Source organism: Diadema antillarum, unplaced genomic scaffold, assembly GCF_040938485.1.
Source record: "Diadema antillarum isolate AM-2024a unplaced genomic scaffold, OU_Dant_1.0 seq00001954_RagTag, whole genome shotgun sequence".
Taxonomy (NCBI): Eukaryota; Metazoa; Echinodermata; class Echinoidea; order Diadematoida; family Diadematidae; genus Diadema; species Diadema antillarum.
Window position 1 is genome coordinate 267,878 of NW_027272614.1, and position 17,017 is coordinate 284,894.

General features: G+C 37.8%; 1 protein-coding gene across 1 annotated transcript in view; it reads right to left on the minus strand.

The window, feature by feature from the left end:
• The window catches only part of LOC139713375 (uncharacterized), a gene marked incomplete at its 5' end in the record, with an annotated part of 32,420 nt that extends 16,797 nt beyond the window's left edge, over positions 1-15,623 (minus strand). Inside the window, 3 exons of the mRNA XM_071625112.1 lie at positions 3,867-3,995; positions 14,470-14,575; positions 15,578-15,623. Coding sequence (XP_071481213.1) covers positions 3,867-3,995; positions 14,470-14,575; positions 15,578-15,623 — 281 coding nt within the window. The remainder of the gene's footprint in view (positions 1-3,866; positions 3,996-14,469; positions 14,576-15,577) is intronic.
• Between the last annotated feature and the right edge of the window lie 1,394 nt (positions 15,624-17,017).

A 17,017-nucleotide genomic window follows, 5' to 3' on the forward strand; every position in this document is an offset into this window, starting at 1 on the left:
ATTATCTTTAGTGAGTCATTTAGCAGATGCATTTCATGGTATCAAGTTCATATCACTTAAAAAAAGAGACTGGTACACAAATGCACAAGAAGGGCCAGAAATTCCCATTTATAAGCCATTTTAAATTCTCCTTCATCAGTGGATGACTAACAGCACTGACACCGCACACAGGAGCTTTCTGAACAACTTGCAAATTTGTTTGATTATACTGAGAAATTCACACATTCTTTGATTGTTAAGCTTTTTAGTAGAAGAGGGAAAAAAGAAAGCAAAACAACTTAGTGCCTAGTAATAGAAAGGTGCCTAAAAGATGAAGATATCTTATTCCTTTGTATCTCCATTTACTTTTGTTTTCATCCAGTTTGAGTAACAGGAGATAAGTATTTCATATCTACAGTGGATAGCACAGCAAAAACCATTACAATTTGAATATTCACTGTGCTTGTGAGATGCGTTTCCTCTGAACAATCTAAGAGAGTATTCCCCTTCAAAATAATCATGAGTTCCTGCTACAAACTAGTCAGTCACAAAATGAATCCCAGAAATGCTTCATTAGTGCAAGAAGAGGGAAGCCTCTTACTACAGCCATTGGGTATTTTTTGATGGTTGTCTTTTCATGATTATTTGAAGAGTTTGAATACAATTATTTTTTTTTAGAATTATAGTCATCATCATCAAATGGAGAAAAATAAATCTTTTCAAGGATGCTGCTCTCATCACATACCTTTATGTAATAAGAAATATTTTTGAAGATACCATTAAAATTATCGCATATATTTTCATTATTTTCTTCGTTTTTCAGCAGCTTCAATCTCAACCATCTCAAGTTGATGAATACGGATACATTTGGTGTTTGCATTTAAACTCTTCATTTGCATCTACAGACTTTGTGACTCTATGCATTTTGAGCCTGTCACCCATGTACCGATAGACAGTTGCTGGCATGTACTTGAATTAAGCTTCTAGAAATGGCACTACCTCACACCACCTAATGTAACACTCTTGCTACATCTATCATAGATCGTATCCGGGCAATTACCCCCAGAGGGCAATTACCCCCCGGCTGAATACTGGTTAGTGGTAAGGTAAGAGTTAAGATTAGGGTTAGGGTTAGGTTTAGGGTTAGGAGTTTGGGTTAGGCATAGGATTAGGTTCAGGATTAGGATTAGGATTAGGGCCAGGAGAACGGTCCGGGGTAATTGCCCAGGGGGTAATTGCCCTAGACCCATCATATACATCTATCATAACAAACACTTCCTGCTTATAAATGTCCTCCTTCTATCACTTGAATACTGTATACTTCATATATTTTTTTGAAGCTTTTATTTTGCAAATTTCGTGAGTCAGGTGCTATTTGCGAATTTATCATTACATGAAAATATCAACTCTAATCCCAACATGAATGTGACATGCAACAGTACAAGTCTCCATTCACCACAGCACTCCATACTCATGAAATTAACACTCCTGAACTTGTTGAAAACTCCTGATTTGCAAAAGACAGACTCGCTAAATATATGGTATATACAGCATTAGGAGTTGCCTATAAACCTATCATAGTTCCTGTCATTTCCAACATGAGGATGGTGTTAAAGATGGACATGTCTACCCAGATTTGAGATACAGGCAAAATATTGATGATGACGTAAATGAGCACATCTTTTGAAGGCTGATGATATGTGCAGGATACGTATTGTCACTGGGGTGACAAGACCCTGTATCTCAAATTTTTGCAAAAATCACTCTTTTTTTTAATTAATCATCAGATAATCAGCTAAGTGATGACCTGTCCAAATCCTAGCTGTCTTACCCAAAAAAAACGAAGCCACCACGGCATGTCAAAGGAAAGGTGTTCCCATTTGTCTGACTGCCATGTTTTTTTGCTCTCCTGAACATCCGACACTTTTGAGATACAAGGTCCTGTTGCCCCAATACCAACATACGTTTATGAATTTCAGTTATCATAATTCATGTCACAATTACCCAACATATTTCTATCATGTAAGCTGCATTCCTCTGAATAACAACCCATACCAAGCTCACACATACCAGGTATACATATTTATGAATGTGTTTCCAAGTTAATGCTTAGATGCCTGATTTATAAATATTACCAAGAGTATTGAGCATGTCAATAATTATTACAAATACAAAATCTTATATGATGAGAGTGTTTTTTTTTTCTTTCCAAACACCTATTTCTTAAGAACTGCAGGATAATCCACCAAACCGTACCTGATATCATAAATAAATGGTATGAACTGCCCCATCAGAAGATGACATCAAATGCAATGGGCATGATGACCCAAACACATGGGATTATGGGCAGGGTATGGGGTGTAAGGAAAGGGATTTTGATATGAGACAGGTATATTGTATTTAGCAGCATACAGTTGAGTGAGGGCATACATATTCTCCCACATGTACAAGTGTGATTAATATGGTATGACAATATAAAGTTTGTGTGACTTTCCAATTGATACACCAATGAATGAGATTCTTTCATAAGTGCAGACCACAAATCTAGCCATAATTTGCCATGTAAAGTGTGGCAAAGTGAATAAGTTGACGGTTTTAAATTGATAGAATACTCATATGATAATACAGCATCTCAATTGCTCTTATTCATTTGCAACCACACATCCTTTGCTCAATTTTAACCTAGAGAATTCCTTTTAACGAAAAGCACCAGCTTAATCAATCACCTGCAGTGATAGTTTAGGAATTTGCATGATCATGTTGGAAAATTTGTACTTCACTGCACACTATGTGGCAGCACACACTAACATCTCATTTGTCCATTAAAACTACTAAAATCTTTTCCCGAGTACACTTTACTCATGTTTGCATTGCAGAAATTAACTTTCCACACAATTGTGACACACACAAAAAAAAGACAACCAACAAATAAGTGTTTTCAATTCATGAATATATATGCCACTGACAATGTACCGGGTATTATATTATGAATTCACTCTATCAAAAATAGATATAACGAAGAAAATACAGCTACCACTATCAAGATATTACTGCTTCTAATTAAACCCATAAAACCCAACATAAGTCCTCCTCAAACTCAAAACAAAATAACATGTCACAGTAAAATTTGGTAAATTCATAACAGATAAGAAAGAGTTGATTTTTTTAACCATGAAACATATAATGTTTATGCAAAATATTTGCTGTACTTACAAATTTTGCTTGCACTCATGAAACTGGCGATGGACAACTACAAATTTGTGACATTCACATTGCGCATGTGTAAGATGTAAAACATGATACACAATATGCATTTGTTCTTTGTACGCTTGCATGAAAAGAACCAGAACACAGAAACGGTGAGGTAGGGGTGGTAGCAGGACTAGGTAACATTTGGGGAACAGATTACGGCAAGTATAGTAGGTGGTAAGATGGAGCGAAGTGGAACACATTAAATGGGGAGTGACATACGGCAGAGCTGGGCGGAGCGACACGGATTTGGGTACATACATCACCACTTTTCTTACAGTCCTCTATTACATGAGATGATCCCGCTGTAGCTATAAAGACTGTTCCACCATCTAAAACATTACTTATATACTGTTCCACTTACTAATATTATGAGAGATTACGAACAAAGTGAGAGAAAATACTCCGACACACTCGATGTAGACTTCAAAATTGTTACACAGCTTACTTGCACACAGACTGATGTTAGCTACCCTTCACCCTGCAGAAGTCTAGTCTACTCAAAATCATTTAGTGGATAAGTGATGATAACATATAGTTATATGAGCTTATAAACAATTCTTATACTGTCTTCATTTGCTTGTAAAAAAATTTCATTTTGCTCTCAGAAATGGCCCACTCAAAACTCCTCTACTCACATGCATCTGCGCTTGTCTCTTTTTTCCGAATATCGACAAGTTCCGTTATTGAGACAATAACCCTCGTAGCATTTGTTCGTTTTGAGAATGCTGGTATCGCACCGTTCCCCGCGCTTATTCTCCGGGCACCTGTATTCGTAAAGGGGGGTGGTTTGTTGGGGAGTGTCAGGTGGTTAAGTCGTAGTGTCTGCTGTTCATCGTTATTAATTCAGGTGAGGAGGTTTCGAAAAGTTCAAGGAAGAGGGCTGGGAACGAGACAGCAACTCAGCACATACAAGCAGAAAGTGAGCAAAGCACGGCAGACGATAAAAAAAAACTCAACAGCACTGGAGGCTGGAACAAAAAGGGGGGTAGAGATTGATAAAAAAAGAGAAAAAAAGAGGGGAAAACAAAAGCATAACGATGCACACACATCACATCCACAAAGGCAATAAAATGTACTATTCAAAGGGCTAATTTCACTTTCACTGTCACACATGGGGTTTGATGATGCAGTACAGACAGGGTGGGGTGGGGGCAGTCTTTCCAGCCTGTGGATAGAACTTGGATGCAGAACTACTTGTACACACAGTGAGACAGTCAAATGGTGGTGGGGGGGGGGGGGGGGGGAGGAGTTGCAGACTCAGGAGAGGGGGGATGCCATTCCAGAATTCATATCATGAAGGCTGAGATGGACTGTGCTTAGTATGAAAATCACAAAGAAAGCAAAATGAAGCAAAAAAACAAAAACAAAGAAATCTGAAAAGAAACTCAAGACTTTCGAAGGCTGCTTACTGACTGATTACTTCATTATTGTACTACTTCACATCTAAGTTTTTTACAGTCTCTTACCAGGCATTTCATTAGCACTGATTTGAATTTTTTATGTCACAATGTGCACAGGTGGTTTACTGTAACACTATTTTATTACTACGATAAATCATTGTTGTACTAAGATTATGAAATCATGAAAAATCTTATACACTTTTCTACATGACATATAGTTGTCACACAGTCACTACTAATTACATGTGATTACCAGCCACATATAGTCACTTAATATCATAAAGACCATTACAGTACTTACAAATGCAAAATTTGCAAGTGACACCACTTATAATTTTATCTGTAGCAAACTTGCACAGTAAACCATAAATTTAATTATGACAAAGACCAAAATATTTGGCATTTCGACTAGGGTCATTTCACTAAAATGATAACGTCAGAGCTACCCAAATGGGACTATGCTTCAACACTTTCACTTGCATGCTTGTTAGCAAACTTTGCAAAGAATTCCCACGAAGATTTTCCCTACCCCCACCAGTTTAAAGAGTGGCATCGACTTGCATGGCCTAGTACGTGATCTGATAAATCTATCCTCTTCGCATGTGCGGGGAGGAAAAAAAAAAACTTGATCACGCCAACAAATTTGCTTGTCTCGCGCCTCATATGGCTTGCTTCCACCACACCGCGCCAAAGTCGGGTCGGAGAACAGTGGGAAGGGGTGGGGGAAAGGCACTTTAGCGAGACAAGGTCTACAAGCGCAGACAGCACGGCAAACCGGTGATGAACAGCCATTAAAACCCCATCTGCAATCCCCCCCCCCCCAGCATCTTACACTGGGCAAACATTACCGAACGTGTTTGAGGAGGAAATTCAAACACTCCTTCCTTCTTGTCATCTCTCACTCTCCCTTAGAACAAAAGGTAAGATTAGACGGTAGGCTGGAAAAGTGAAAGTGTGTGAGGAGACGACGGACTGAGCAGCAGACAGGAGACCGCCAAGGATAGAGAGATGGAACAAGAAAGACGGCTCATTGACATGACGGAGGGAGAGAGACTGAGCGAAAGAAAGAGCAGCAAATAGAAAGAGGGAGAAAGACAAGGAAAAAAAATAAGCAGAGACCCAAAAGAGCCAAAAGAGGAGTGAGCATGATCTGGACTTTAATGGGATGGTAAAGTTTTCGTTGAGAATTTTCTCCATTTGCATTTTAGCACTCCATCATGAGTAGTAGTCTCTGTATTTCCTTCATCTCCCTATTTTCATCCATGTTTTTCTTCATCTCTTTCTGATCTAATCATCTTTCAAAGTATGATTCACTGTCTTGTCCTCATCTCGTCTGCTCCTTGTGTTACCTGTTTAACATTTCATTTTGCTCAGTTAAAGGGTTGGTATAGTTTTGGTTGAGATGGGGGAATTCAGGTTTCTAACTTTTTTTTTTTTGTGAGATAATTAGAAACCACTTACAAAATATGAAAGAGCATACAATTTTAGCAAGTTCTCAAAGTTTATTTGATGAAAATTGGTTTTGAATTTGGCTGAGATATCCCAAAACAAAGAGGTCCTTATAAAGATGTCACCCATCTTTCATCAAACCACTTTGTTTCATTTTGGATAAGTTCAGGAGAGGAAAATTTTGAGGTATTGTGAAAGAAAGAATGAGAACAAGAAAAGTAGGGAAAGATGAGAATCACGAGACTGGGAGAGTGAGAAGTAATTACACATCTATTGAAAACAGATATATTAAAAAATGATTTTAATTGGAACTTTCAAAATAATTAAAAAAAACCTCTCTACTAAAAGGAAACTCCACATTTAGTTCAAGTTGGCTATGATTACACGATGAAAATCAAGTTAATCGAAGAGTGAAAAAGTCATCAAAATTGGACGAAAAGGTCAGAACTTTTATGTCTCGCTAACTTTTTTTTAACTGGTCTGCAGATAACTTCATACCTCCAAAAAAGCTTGAAGCATGAAACATAGATTCTTCCTTCAGCTGCATTTTAAAAGAGGAAATTTGGTATGAATTCATGCGCAGGTCTTTTGGAGACTTATAAGATGACCTCATTGCTTAATCTAATTTCAAAATGTGATTGCAATCAACATTATTATTTCTGAGAAAAAAATGAAATATGTCAAGGAATTGTGTAAAGGGGAAGTAATTGTGACACCACCAAAAAAAAAAACTTAATTTCATTCAAATTTGGATGAAATTTGCATAATACTATTTGACTGGTTTATTTTATCCATTTTTTGAAAGTCAAGTTGGACATGGTAGGCTATGTTGTTTCTCAAGCAAAGGTGATATTTCATTCTGTGTGGTAGCACACCTTTTAGCGCATACAGCAGATTATATCACAAAAAAATAGATTACTGTATGTTTCATTTAAAGCCCAAGTAGTTTGGCAACCCATTATAGAGAAAATGGAAAACAAAATAATGAAGTAAAGGAAGAGAAACGAAGAATTTGCAAAATGTTATTTCCTGCTCTTGTGGGGTACAAGAGCAGTACACTTATAGGCATAATACTAGACATAATAGGCGTGGTGCTTGAAATGTTACTTTCTCGTATACTTGCATCATTTACACTTCTCTCTACCATGAACAGTCACAGTGTGTTCTTATAACAAGTGAATGTTAGAGTGTGTACAAGTAACAAACATTTGTTGCCAAGGACTGCTTTAAAATGTACTCTTTAGTTATTTTACGTCTGTATCTTTATCAGATAACTTAAAAAAATGTGGATCAAAAAGCTATACCATTTCTACCAAGGTTTTGACAAGCACATAATTTTGTTCTTGTGCATGTGTGTAAAGCGTACTAAAATACAAGCACTCCAGAAAATAAACAGTAAATACAGAAATTGGTGTATAAGAACCTTAGTGAGTCGTCATCTTCAGTACAGATGATCTATACTGTAGGAAGCAAAAGCTCTAGGCTAAAGGACAATAACTACACTCATACTTATACATACACTTTTAATGTTTTAAAGGAAAGTATTATCAATTAATCAAGAAGAGAGTAATATATTAAGTATCAACTTTTCACAAGAAAAATCACTGCTCATTTACAGGTTAATTTAGAGGTAATTCAGCTATACTGATGTTTCTACAATTAGATTTTAGTGAGTGAGTATAGGTAAGAATTGTGGCATTAGAATACGGTGGACAGACTTATGAAGATGTACAGGAGTGTGAACATAGCAACCATATCTAAGTGAACATAGTGCAGATATGGGAGATGATATGAGAGAGGTACAGAGTCGTCTTTAAACACAGATCCACAGTGACATTGTAGACACAGGAGGGGGAAAATGGGATCGTCCCACACGGGATGTACAGAGCTGGAATAAAGAGAACCCCTCCCCCTCCCCCCCCCCCCCTCCCCCCCCCCCTCCCCCCACACATTGAATTTATCATAACAGTAAGGGTTTAATGCATGAATTTGGAATGTTTCTCATTATGGCAGCTTATGCATTAGAATAAAACCCCCATTTTTTGTACTCTATAATGGTAAAAATGATGAAGACTGACAATTCTATTTGAACAAAATTATAGGCATACTAAACTGCCTAAACTGCCTAACAAATTTGATCCCTAATGCTATTACTGGTTGAACCAGAATCCATAGTAAAAAGCAAGTACAATTGAGTGAAGCCATTTTGTATCAACAGTGGATATGGCACTCAATATCAATGAGAATATCATATGACATACACAGCTTTGTTTATAATTTGATATCATAATATTTGTGGTAGACATTGCAGAAACTTGGATTTCATGTCTTTTTTTGGGGGGGGGGTGGGGGTGGGGGGAAGGCTGTTACAACAAGCTCAATATCACTAAAAGCTGGCAGCATAAATCTTAAAATAGGACTCTTAACACCTTGGAATATACTTTACATATTGATTGGCAGTGATGGAAGAAACAACATTTAATTTGCAATCCCCTTGATGTCTTTTATGAAACTTTTTCCTCAAATATCTAAAATATATGGTGTAAGATCTGTGCCAGTTTACAGGATTCTTTTTACCAGCTTGTAAAAACCGATGACTGATTGACTAAAACAGGAAAAACAAGTATGAGGCTGGAATCACAGCTACCAAGTTTCAATTAATCTAAATCTTACCCATGAAAGTTAAGGCATGTTTGATAGTATACCTTAGTCCCTGTTTTCATTTACAGAAAAAAAAAAATGTACAGGCCTATGTGAAAGTGAAAAAAATAAATTGGAAGTATAGACAGTTCTTGCAAAAATCATACATGAATGAGAAAAGGTGATACAAAAACGATGTGAGAGTGCAGATTTTGATGAGTTTGGTGACGTGTCACTTCTTTCTTTCTTCTCGTTCCAAAATGCATCATGATAAAAGAGTGCGCAGTAATCCATAAATGCTCGAGGAAAACATATGATAGCAGAAAACATAAACAAAAGGCATTAAAGGATACATACAAATTAAAAACTCATAGATTCTGCTCTCTTGCAGACACAAAACGAAATGCATAACTCGTATGCTCCTCTTTTCGTATGACCTTGATATGCGAAGGCGACATATCAGGAAGAAAAAAAAAGAACAAAAACACACCACAGCATCTCTGTGTGGTAACACCCAAGCTAGGGATAGACATACTCCTGGTGTCAAATTTTATCAAAAGAGAGGAAATATTGGTGTTCACGAAAACTGGAATTGTTATCATGCGCCAGGCATGCATGCACTGATGTTAAAGTCACACGCAGAGCAAACTTAATTGGCATAATTTAGCTCTCCCATATTTTTTTTTTCTTTTTAAATTCGAGTCACTTTGGGAAGCGCCATTATAGCAAACATCATGCAATGCAATGCACGTATATCATGCTCAGATACAAGTACATGCGATGGTCAATTTGTTGATTGATGGTGTGTGCACACGGCCATGCTAATGTGACGTTGGCATAGCAGAATACAGGCATGCACAATTACAGTCTGGAAAGTGCAGTGAAACATGACATATATCCTGGGTTATACATCTTTTGAATTTGAAAAAAAAAGATCTGTGAGTTGAAATTACCACATTTAAATCAGAAGCTGCCTCAGTAAGTGGTATATACCTCATAGTCCCTTTCATCTTTTTTGGGTTTTTTTTCTCCACCCTGGTCCTTGCACATGGTAAGTGTGAATCATTGTGCGATTCTCAAATTGAAGCCTCCTCTCCCCAAATTTTGGATGAATTGACAATAAAAAAAAAATGTAAATTTGGTTTTCATGAATATTCTATATTTACCCCTCTGTCTGGAGCTAATACTCAGATTATGTAGCTCCATAAAAAAAAAAAGCAACCTGAAACGAATGAAAAATGTGGAACTGATTTCATTGTTCCGAATACAATATCAAAGAAAGCTCCACTGAGCTGAGAGGCATAATTTGGACCTGGAAAGGGATATTAATCTCACCATATGCCAGTTAATCAAGAGAAGAACAAGTTATGTGCACACACTAATTTTCACATCAATATTCGGAGCATCTATTCTTAGCTCATTCCATGTTACAATCGGATCATCAAATTTAATTCCAGGTAGAGGAGATGGAGGCTGAGTTTTGCAGGTGGAATGGTTTCGAAAAAATATTGCCCTCACATCTTGTTATTTTCGCTTTCTGTAATCTGCATTACATAGATCCATGGCATATGAATATTTCAGGGCAGCTACGTATTGAGCTGAATGTTAATTCATGGCATTTGATGTGATATGCCAAAAAATTATAATAATGCGATAGCTGAAATACAGATAATATTGGCAAAAGGCATGCTTGAACCGAATTCATTTGAATCCAGCATTTATCCAATATCTATACGGCTGATTATCATTTATTGCATGAATATAATCTATTATTCCATTGACGGAGTATATAAGCAGACAAAAACTAAATGTCTGTGAATTAAACAAGCATGTTTATTAAAACACAGCAAATTTTTGTTATTTCGTCTGGTTAAAATATTTGAATTCAACTTGAGTAATGGGGAGTGAGTGTAACAGGACAAAAAAAAAATCTAGGTGCATCGGGAAAATGGGGGTGGGGCGAGTTGTGGTGGAAAATGGCAGTGCAGAAAAAGAGCAGTGCTAATTTCACTGTGCAACACAGGTGCAAGGTACTGCAGTGTGGTTGTGTGAGTGTGTGTGTGTGTGTGTGTGTGTGAGTGTGTGTGTGTGTATGTGCCCATGTGTCTGGGTAAAAGCATCATGTTTCTAAACAACTGCAATGTCATATGCAAAAATATCTATGCATAATATATATTTTGGTATACAGAAATTTTTCTATTTATGTAAAACAATAAATCTCTATCCCCTTTATTTATTTATCTACATTGTACCTATCAATCAATCTATCTATCTATCTATCTATCTATCTATCTATCTATCTATGTGCGTATCTATATAGATACCTAGATATATATATCAATCTATTAATTCATCCATCAAGCTATATAAAGAGAAATGCACTCATAACAGAAAAACACAATTTTCATTTGCTTATATTAATTTCAATTTAAACACATGATCTCTGATCTGAACCACTTCATGTTTAAGCTGTAGCATGGCAAAGTATCTATTTGCTGCAAATGAATATTTTTTTGTTCAATACATCGCGATCAAAATGCTCTTTAATATATCATATGAATAAAGATCAAAACTATCTATACAAAGATCAATATATAGCCCAGTATATTGATCAACATAGTGATTGGTGTGGGATCAATATATCAATGAGCCCCACTGTATAATTTCCCATTAGTTGCCTATAAAATGTAGAACAAACCCTGGGGCTCAATAATTTTTCTTCAATTTGGAAAAATGCAATACATCAGTAGAATTGATTGATTAAAAAAGAAAACACCTCAAATCCAGATTTACAGCCAGTATATGGTTTAATCCCTGATTAGAGTAATCCCTATAGATGCTAAACCACCCAAAGAACACCCAATCCCACATACAGTTCCACCGCCCCTCTTCCTCCATCCCCCCCCCCCACCCATTCCTGCAGGGAACAAACACAACGTGACTCTCAAACACTTTCTCCTCCACCGAGGCTCCTCCACTGAGGCTTCCCCCCTCCCATCCCCGTCGCCGCTCCCTCACATCCCCTCATCAACTCATCTCTACCTGTCCTTGGAGACGATTTGTTTGCCCGTGGTGCCGACATATCTCTCTCATCCATTTGCGCATCGGTCCCGAGCTTTACACTCATATGTTTTCATTACTCTTTCTCCCTTTTTTTTTTCTTTTTTCCCCCCTTCGATCCCTTTCTCCCCACCTCACCTATACATCTATCCTCCTTTCTCTATTCATTAATTTCCCAGAACCATCCAAACACTTCATCATCATCGTTCATTCCCACAATCAATTGGTGGTGCCACGCACATGCTCTGACTCACTATCATACACAGGTTCTCACAGTTATTTTCCCCCCTTTTTCCCTTCTTCTCCCTTATCCCCAACAATACCTGAAGCTTCAATTCTCCTCCTGATTTCTATACTTTCCAAGCAAAATCAATGCCTTCACTTTTTTCCTCTCCCATCTCTTTGCTGCACTCTATCTTGAATTCCCATCTCTCCTGGAAGACTTATATTCTTGTCTGTGACCTTACGAACTACATCAGTGATCTGATTTTCAATAGGGTTATTCATTAACTCTACAAGAGCAGATGAGCAACACTGAATACCGCTTCTATCCACATGTCCATCTATCTCTTCACTTCCTCTCCCCCCCCCCCCCCATCCTCCCCAATCCTCCTCCCAAGACTATTTTCTTCTCCATCTCTCTCTTTTACATCTTGGTCACATATTTTGATGTCAGGAGAGAGACAACTGTTTGGCAAAATAAATCTTGGTCAAAAACTTTAACAGCTTCAAACTACCCTCAGAAGACCTCCCCCCCCCCCCCCCCTTCTTCTCTATCCCTCTGGCTAGTTGGCAAATTTTCCAATCATAATTATCCACTGCAAATTCTTTTATGGTCTTTTGCTCTCTTGCTCTATATCTAACTTTCTTTCAATTCCTCCATTCCACGCAGAGTACGCAAATGATACCGAGACATGCAAAACGTCTCGACCAAAAGGTGATCTGCACACACGCAAGACTATGCTGATTCTGTTTCCTTTTAGGCGCCCTCCATGGTAGGAGGATGCTATTCACAGCACATCTTATGATGCATTGTTCAGTTTGTATAGGGAAAATCAGCCACGATGTTTTCATATCCACAGCATCACCAAAAATCTTCCTACACCCTTAGCTGCATGTGTCATGTCTACATCTTCAAATCAGTTACCATCCTACACATCTTCCTATAAAAGCACAATGTGCCTCTACTTTTACAATAGTTTTTTTCCTAAATAAATTTGTGTTTACAATTATGTTAAGCAGAATTGAAACACTTACAGCATGACCTGCTGATTATACTATTTTGTTTCAATTTTGATTCAATTTGAATGGTGTATTTCCACAAATCAAATCAAACCAAGAAATAATGCTCTTGTGCAGGTGTAACAAATTATGCATGGAAACACTGCATTTGTGTGTTTGCCATGAAACTTATCAAAGAATATTTCATCATCAATATTTTGGAAGTCTTATGGCCAGACAGGAGCATTAAACTGCATTGCAATTGATGCATCGTAGTTTCAGAGTGTGTGATGCCTATTCTAATTTGGGGAACAGCAAAATGAGAGTGTTCAGTTTGCTTTATTTATCTTGCAGGGCTTCAGAGCTTTAAAATCATTTGTGATGGATGGAATATGACAAGGAGAGGGCAAAAAAACACTGAGAACCAGGTGTCAAAATTCAAGACTCCCTGAAAAGCAGCCGGGGCTGCCCGTGACTCATTCCATATCATAACAATCTGCTCTATTTTCGAGATTTAGGAGAGATTTCTTCCTTCCTTGAGGCTTTGAAATGTTTGAATAATATTTCCGCCTCTACTTTCCAACACCTCCCCCTCCCCCAAATTGAATTTATGGAAAATTATCGCCACGTCCGTTATATGCTTTTCCTTTTTCTTGACGTCAAAACATTCTAAAACTCTCCTATTCCAGTAAATATGTGCTGCATTGTAGGAAAAAACAATGACAGACCAGTTAATGATGCAGTTGGTTTTGTATATGATTTGAGGAAATGACCACCAGTTTGTAAAGGTCAAGGCAGTATAAAGAGATGGATATTGATTCATTCATAAAGACCGTTGAAAATGCCGAATTTAAACGGCCATTATGTTTCTCGCTTGGTCGCATATGAAATGGGGCCATGTCAATTTTCTTGAGACAGAGACTTACAGCAGGGGATTGTAGAATTGATGTATATATTCTTCACGTACCTGATTTTAGCTTCTTTATGGCATGTGTTAAAGGGAACTCCAACTTGACATTGAATATTGGTCATTCATTTTGCATGGTTTGAGAAGTGAGTGTCACTGTACATGCACTGCCTTTGTCTGCTCCTGTTCCACCGACTCCCCCACCCACTAACATCAGTGAGCACGGAAAACCAGATACAAGTGTATGTTACTAGGACAAAAGGTGCATGCAAGAATAGGAATCTACCATTTCCATATCTGGGGTAGACAGCTACATCCTAATGTGAGGGGGTGCATTTCTGATGAAATTTGCAACTCAAAAGTGTGAATCTGTGTGAGAGGTTAATCAAAACTTCTGATATCACAAAAATGTATGGATGAATGATTTGGGGGCAGTGGGGGTGCACTAGAAATTGTTGAACAAAATATTGGATAAACAGAAGAAGAAGAAGAAAAAAAGAGAAAGCCAATGGCATCTTTGGTGTCTGTAGAGTGGAATTTTGATGACAGTCGGAGACTTACTTGCAAGTCGGCTTGTCGATCCCCACGAGCTGATGGCACGTTCCACCATTTAGACAGTAATTCGCATAGTACCCACTGCAAGGCTGTGTGTGGTTGTCACTGAGAACTGTGAAGATGATAAAGAAAAAGAAAATGGCAGAACCATTGCCATTCAAAGAGTTGATATATGCACTAATCATTCTAAATTGTTTAAAGTTATGGGTCTTTTATAATGCACTGATTTATCCCTTAAATGCATGGGGGGGGGGGGGATTTCTAACTGTCCTAACTGCTATATGATGGAAGTTATCAGAATATCATATTAGGCATACTCATTGAGCACATTGAATTATTTCTGATCAAGGCTTTTTCATTAGCTTAGGTTTTTTTTTTGTCATTGGATTTTCAGACACTCTTTGATGGATCACACATGTGCAGAAAATGGATGGTAACAAATTCTAAAAATCAAAAGGTGTAGTTTTTGCACAAAGCTATCAAAACCACCTCTTTTACTAAATTTGATGAGCCCAGTTTTATGTGTAGATGACAGAAGGGCTATTTTTCAGAAAATACCCAAAATCTGGACATGGAACTGGCATCTGAAAACATATTTTCAGCCCTCTGTATGTAGAATCAACGGGAATGTAACTCTTTTTAGATTTTCAAATCCTTGGTCACATCTAATGCATATGCAAGTCAATAAACTGTATTCTCTTCTGTCCTGACAAGCTGCAGGATTCCTCAAGTTTAAGTTGACATCTATTTCCTTTTTACCTCGTAATAAAGATTCATCAAGCTAATCAAGGAAATAAATAGTATGTGGTATTTTTTTCGTATTCTAACAGTGATGGGCACATACAAAACTTTTCAACACAAATAAAGGAGATATGGGCTACACTCAAAAACATGGAGACAAACAGTTACACAAGAGCAACAGACACACACATACAAGTACATCTACTCAAAGACACAAGAAACAATAAACACTGATATACAAAGATGCACAAACTCAAACAAAATATCTACCAGACATTCTGTGGAGAAAAAACATTTAAATTACTATCCATTATCTGGACTTGATTAAGGATAATGAAGAACAATATCATCATACTACGGCAAAATGTGTTACCTGCAAAGTGCAAAGGATGGTTCAAACTTGCTCGAATGCGCAGAAATGTTCATATCGATCAGCTTTCCAATCATCTATGACTCAATTTCAAAACTGCTCGGAGAGAGCAGGTGAACTTGGGGGCAGGGAAAACATGCAGGAAGAGATATCTTTGCAGGTGGAGATGAACCGGGAGAGATGAGAGGTGACAAGAAAATAATATGTCTAGGGCAGGATGCGCGTATCCGTCCGGATGTCGCCGTCGGCAACCAGACAGAAGTGATGCATCTACCGGAAGGCAAGGCTTCCTAAAATCTACCAATCTGTACCACCGTCTTTGAGTGCCATGATTGATGCCCGCCACAAGAATACCTCATGCCCTCCCCCCCCCCTGTATATACATGTGTCTATCTACACACACAGATTGTGTGGTGTGTGTGTGTGTGTGTGTGTGCACATTTAAGTGTGTACACAGAAGAGGATGGAAAGCAGATGAAGCAGAACTGATGGAAGGTCCACAAAAATGTTTCACAGAGAACAAAACTTTGAATTTGCAGTGACCTTCTACAGCAAGTTAAACTGTCTTCTTTTTCTTCTTTAGTAGAAAATGGGGAACTAGAAACTACCCATAATGCTCTGTTTCATCATTGATTTAGTCCACATATTCATTACCACACATTTAGAAGGCAAAGGCAGCATTCTCATATGAAATATTTTGGATTATTAAGTGTTGCTTCTCTTGAAACACAGCCTTGGCATAGGATATCATTTTGGCTACTGCCACATGTTTATTCAGTTCAGGAAAAAAATTGCACTATTATCAAGTTTAAATATCAGGCTTTTGTATCCTCTGTTTTCGGGAAGTAAATGTTTCAGACAAAGTTCAGATGATCAAATTCAGGCCTTGCTTGTGGAAGAGCTCTGCTTTGGAGGATACTCTCTTCAAGCAATATACACATCGACTACTTCACTTTATTTAAGAAAACAAGCCACTTCTCTCGGGTCTAGTTTTGTAATTTTCATTCTAAGAATAAAGTATTACTCCCACGGGCAAACTAATAGCTCATGTCAAGCATATGTCAACGTCATGATAGCGAACAACTTCCTCTTCCATCCATTTTTTAAAATAAATGTATGGGAATTTAGCTATTCCTCTTACTAAAGTGGTTACACATGAGCATTTGTGAGCATTTCTTGCCCCCGCTCTCCATTAATCTTGTCGAGATAAGTCCAGCACTTGAGGCTTGCGTGAGCTCCTCCACTTAATAGAAAACCGGCGCTCTTTCGGATTTCTCGTGCCTCGCTTTCTGAGATGGATTTGATAAGCTGACGGCAACCACTGCGATTCTTCTGCTATCAACGGAATAAACAAGGAGCCAAATGCCTTCGAATCATGTCTGGACCATAAACAAGAGCCCCCATGCACTATCCTACCCGACACTGATATCAAAATCTCTGATG